The following is a 5,816-nucleotide window of genomic DNA, read 5'->3' on the forward strand; positions in this document are numbered from 1 at the left end:
CTATGAAGACCTACTTTACTCAGCACTTGAAGTGGTGCAGGGACTATACATTCCAACTCTACTCACCAGATGAAGTGGTGCAGGGACTATGCATTCCAACTCTACTCACCAGATGAAGTGATGCAGGGACTATGCATTCCAACTCTATTCACCAGATGAAGTGGTGCAGGGTCTATGCATTACAACTCTACTCACCAGATGAAGTGATGCAGGGACTATGCTTTCCAACTCTACTCACCAGATGAAGTGGTGCAGGGTCTATGCATCCCAACTCTACTCACCAGATGAACAATCTAGATTCTGTGTCTGCGTGTACGAGTAGCCGCACTGACAAATGCCATTCCGACATTCAACTCTGTCCAGTTCTTTGGATTCCAAGTAACACTGACTGTTTTGTTCGCAAACTTCGCCCAGCACTGGAAGACAATGATAATTATGAGTCACTAACCCACAGATGACAAAATGTTTACAGGTAGCTGAGAGTCAATCGAAAATCTAAAATCAAACGAAACATTATTTTACGTCATATGATTGAAGATGATATATCTACATATTTGTATATAGTCAACATTAAAAGACTCTTCTCTGGAATTGTTATAAATGTGCTTTAATATGCGTTTATCTTAGGTACAGCACATGACAATGAAGACATACGCGAACCAGTAACATTATGTTGGCAGTCCTGTTTCTTGGACTATATCACATATATTTTTAGTGCAATAGATACACAGCTATTGTCTTCGTGGATTCGAATCCCACCCAAGGCATGGACGTCTGTTTACATTTATTCTGTGTTTATGTTATGCAGCGGATTTGGGATGGGCTGATCTCCCGTCCAGTAAGATTAAAAAACGGAAGTGAAATGAGCTTTTCACGGATGATCCATGCTCCACATGGAACAACAGGAATAGAAGAAGAGGAAGAAGAAGGAGAAGATACACAACTGGCTTTCAAATGCAATTAATGTTGGTACTTTTGCGTAAAGTTCATAAATGCAATATTTTTAAATTTATACTAATAAAATAATCAATTTAATATTTAATACAGCATGTTGTGAATGCCTCAGACTTGTAATGATGTCAAGTATTTATACGAAGGCTATAATGCTATGAAGAAAATTATCTCCGTTTTGGATTCAACATTGCATGTTTCATAACGTATTTTTGACCTGCAACTCTCACTTTTTCTCCATTTCCCCCTGAATTCTTGACATCCCTAACAAAGTACTTAGCTTATAACAGAATAACAAACAGTATGAATATAAGGCTAACGGAATTGAAAATTATCGTAAAACACTTATTTATGTGTAGCCATAAATGGAGGAAAAAGTTGCAGTATGCAATCTTCAGTTGAGATTCTGTGTGAAGAGAAAAAGTTGTGAGGAAAACTAATCGCATATTTTCCTTCTACTACAGTTTGAATATCTGATAGGGCAAGCTAACAGAAGCTTTAGTGTGTATGCGCAATGAATTCGATAAAACGACACAATCTGAGAGGATGCAGTGTATGTATTAATACTTCAGTGAAAGGAAATGACGCGAGTTCTTGCAATAAATTTAAATTATGTTCATAATTTCCGTTTAATTTATTTACCTCTCTTCTCCCTGCAGAAGTCGCTTCGGAAGTGATAATCTTCCTTGCAGGCGCATGCGCCGTCAATACAGGCACCGCCATCTTGTCCAAGTGTCTCGTGGCACTGGACATCTTCCTGACAATCATCTCCGTGTGTTGTAGCAACTGTATGGGCAATATAATGCGTTGTGAACCACTATAATTATAGGCAAGGCTCAAGTGATCCCTGCGCTTAATTAATTAAGCAATTAAGAAGCACGCAAATTAAGATGTAAGGGGGAGTAGTGGTATCGCTCCGCTATTTTTGACCTCGGCATTAGATGGAGGTGAGAGATCAACTGTACGCCCTGGCCGCGTTATCTTCGGGGAAAGAGCCCTCAGTGCACAGTGAATAGGAGGTTTCTTGGGCCCCAGAGCCGGTCTGGACTCTGTAGGGTAGAGAACCCCCTCTTTCCCTTGCCGAGAATCGAACCTCGGCTGTCCAAGAGCAATAGTAAAATTATAAAAAATTGTGTCTCAACCAGAAGGAAATTTACTTTTTACATTAACCATTTCTTGTGAGAAATGAATATACCAGACTACACGACGTCGAAATGCAGAAAACCGTAAACTTAACTGCTTGAAATTCTTAAAACTTGCCTACTATTTGCAGTTTCTTTGTAATATAAAATAACAACTCCTGCCCTGACTCTTCGCTTAGTGGGAGGTGAAGTCCAACTGGCTCCACTCGGCACGGCGGCCACTGATGGGCCTATTGTAGCCTGCCCTGGGATGATTATGATGATGGAGAATTTGATGAAATGAAGATTGGCAGGGGAAACCGAAGTACTCGGAGAACCCCCCCCCACCAGCGGCACTTTGTCCACCACAAATCCCACTTGACTAGACCCGGGATCGAACCAGGGCCGTCGCGGTGGGAAGCCAGCGACCAATCGCTTGAGCTATGGCGCGGCCGACCCTGACTCTTAGTATGTCATGGTACTTGATCAGACTTTCGAATTCAAGACCACTACAACTCAGAACCTATAAAGTTGAATAATCACAGCAGCTAATATGGACTCATTAAACAATACAGGGGTTGTAAGTTTTGAGGTTTTCACGGCGATGACTATGAAGAAAGTCGTCTTCTGGGTTTTGGCGCCGTGTATTCTTCGTTTTGGCCGACGTTCCTCCNTATAAAAATAAAAATACTTTCATTCTTGAAGAGAGTCGTCTTCTGGGTTTAGGCACCGTGTATTCTTCGTGTTGGCCGACGTTTCGGAGGAACGTAGCGCCTCCATCTTCAGAGCAGTTGAATGGCTGGAATGCAGAGAGCATTCCAGCCATTCAACTGCTCTGAAGATGGAGGCGCTACGTTCCTCCGAAACGTCGGCCAACACGAAGAATACACGGTGCCTAAACCCAGAAGACGACTCTCTTCAAGAATGAAAGTATTTTTATTTTTATAATACTGCAAAAGTTTAAATGAAAACGTCAAACATCTGGGAGTAATCATTTCACGTGTTCTCCTGTCATCTCATATTACAGTTATACGTTATCAATTGTTATGGAAAATAATTTCCTATGAAGAAACGACCATGTGATTTATGCATATGTGCCGTATAGCCTGCTAGTAAAATAAACAGTTGTATGAAAACAGTATTTAACATACATTCCTGAAATATATCTGTGTATATCCTACAGGGAATTTATCACGGTTTCTTGGCCAGTAATTGCACAAATTACTGATATACAAATTGATTCTAAATTACTGTCGGATTTTCCATGGCCTATAATTTTCAAACCGGAAACTTTCTCTTGAACAATAGCCATTTTGATGTGTGACATCATATATTCTCCCAGACGTCAATGCGGCGAGTACAGCGTTCCAAATACAACTTTCTGTGTTACGTTTACGTATCCAGTAAGCGGTTTATTTTGTTTTTTTCTTTCGGTTTGAAAATCACAAGCCACGGATTCCCCGACAATAATTTAGAATCACTCTGTACGGATATAGGTATTTCTTCCCTACTAGTGTCATCTTGCTCATCCGAACAGTTGTAGGTGTTTTATTAAATATTTTCGTATTATATTTTTCTTGATTATCTGTATGGTACTGTAGCATTTAGAGCCGTTTCTAGGCAACGATCGCAAACTAACAGCATAACCTCTTACTTTCAGATATATTTTATTAGTGTCCCCCGTCAATGCCTATGTCTCCTAAGCTGCCTCCTTCTTTCAGATTTTAAGACTACAATTTCGTATGCCTTTACACTTTATTCCATGATCTTTTCCTCCCTTATTTGGTCACCCTAATAGTTTTTTCTTCAAGAGTAATGTAAACAGGCCGTGAAAGTCCATATGGTTGTGAGAGGTTGAGGCTTCCACATCTTCTAGACAATCGGCTCACAGATGTCGGTAAGGTTGTCAGCCTTACCAGCCGGCCGCCTTTTACTCCCCAGAAAGAATCCTGGTACTCATTTCTGTTAGAGGCTGAGTCGACCCCAGGGCCATAGTGCGGCTGGAAGCATTAGGTCAATTGAAAAATTTCAATGACCTCATTTGGAATCTAGCACCCGACCTTCCGTCTTGTACCATAATGCCTTAACCAACTAAGCTACCGCGTAGGCTGCGCCATAGCTCAAGCAGTTAATCGCTGGCTTCCCACCGCGACGGTCCGGGTTCAATCCCGCGTCTGGTCAAGTGGGATTTGTAGTGGACAAATTGGCGCTTCGGTTTCCCTTGCCAATCTTCATTCCACCAAATTCTCCATCATCATAATCACCCAGGGCAGGTACAATAGGCCAATCAGTGGCCGCCGTGCCGAGTGGGCCCAGTTGGATTCCACCCCCCACTAAGCGAAAAAAGCTACCGCGTACCCCTTTTTTTATTCAAGGCTAGATATTCAAATTATGAAGATCCTCGTCGTGCAAGTTCCTTCAGCCTTCAGCTGAATTTCTTCATTATTCCTTCTTTGTGGACGTCCCAATATTCGTTTTTCAATAGGGTAGGTTAGGTTAGGTTAGGTTAGGTTTGACGCTGATCATTCTGAGCCCTTATTTATTTGGAAGATTATAGATGACATGAAATTTATTTTAATTAATTCTCGGTAATTTTTATTTCAAAAAGTCTTATGTTTCGATATTACTGGAAATGTATCGTGATCTTTAATATCGTATTTCATTGTCTGGGACTTGAAATACGGTGTTTATGTTGAAATTCCTAGATTTTGGCAGAAACAAGAAATCCGGAGTTATGACATTTATGATCAGTCATAAAATTTAGCTCGGGTACAGGGAACCGGACGCGCCTAAAAGGACAGGTCAGAGCTTGTTACAATTGCCTGTGAATGAGGGCCAGTATGATTGGGTTGCCTCGTTCAAGCTTCCCACGGAAGATGGGATGAAATGTATATGTCAACCATCTTTCGAATTCCCGGTGTGGGGGTGCAAGCCATTCCACAAAGGGGGACTTTCACAATAGATTCCGAACTGAAAGGACGTGACCTTGCACGCTCCGAGACATAGCCTGCCGATAGTAACTCTGTAACATACAGCACAAGAATACATTAATTTAACAGTGTGGTGAATTAGCAGGTAAATAAACGTTAATTGGCTCAACTCTTAGAAAACGCTTTCTGCGGCATCGCTACCCTGAGACCCATGCAAACCGACCCAGCTAGTTTCCCGTACCTATACCGATCTTCCTTAGTTTGATCTGTGAGAACAACTTCCAGTAGCCACCATACACTCTCCTAAGGTAGAAACAGGTGTAGCAGGGATAGCACCGTTCCGACTGCGCCGATACAAGCTAAGGCGGGTTGGAAAAGAGCGGTGTTAAGTTGGAGTTTGTGGGACTCTACTGCTCGTTTATGGATGCATCTTTATATTAATTCTAGCACTTATTGTGATAAATGTTATTCTCTTCCCTCAAATATATACGAGCATCTTCAGTTCAGATTTTGTCTCCCAATGTTACACCACATTATATATGGATAAATACCGTCTTAAGTGCAACAAATTTTTATTGTAGTTTTTACTTCTTTTCCTCCTCCACACTACATGTTTCGGCCCTAAATGGCCATCATCAGGTGTGTATCACTCACGTAGCTGTTACACTGCTTTTTAAAATTTAAAATTACCAGTCTTTCTAATTGTATAAAATCTTTGTTAATCTACACGCGTCGATTTGATTTTTAAATTAGCACTTTTTAAAACTTAATTCAAGTTAAAATGTCTATAAGATCTCTGTTCTTTCTTTTTCAA

General features: G+C 41.0%; 1 protein-coding gene across 1 annotated transcript in view; it reads right to left on the bottom strand.

Moving 5' to 3' along the window:
- Positions 1–5,816, bottom strand: part of LOC111861970 (tenascin-like) — a 34,358-nt gene that overhangs the window by 4,984 nt on the left and 23,558 nt on the right. The window contains exons 11-12 of the mRNA XM_023846962.2: positions 1,594–1,737; positions 282–416 (exon numbers count right to left, since the gene is read on the bottom strand). Coding sequence (XP_023702730.2) covers positions 282–416; positions 1,594–1,737 — 279 coding nt within the window. The remainder of the gene's footprint in view (positions 1–281; positions 417–1,593; positions 1,738–5,816) is intronic.

The sequence above is a fragment of the Cryptotermes secundus genome, unplaced genomic scaffold, assembly GCF_002891405.2.
Source record: "Cryptotermes secundus unplaced genomic scaffold, Csec_1.0 scaffold181, whole genome shotgun sequence".
NCBI lineage: Eukaryota > Metazoa > Arthropoda > Insecta > Blattodea > Kalotermitidae > Cryptotermes > Cryptotermes secundus.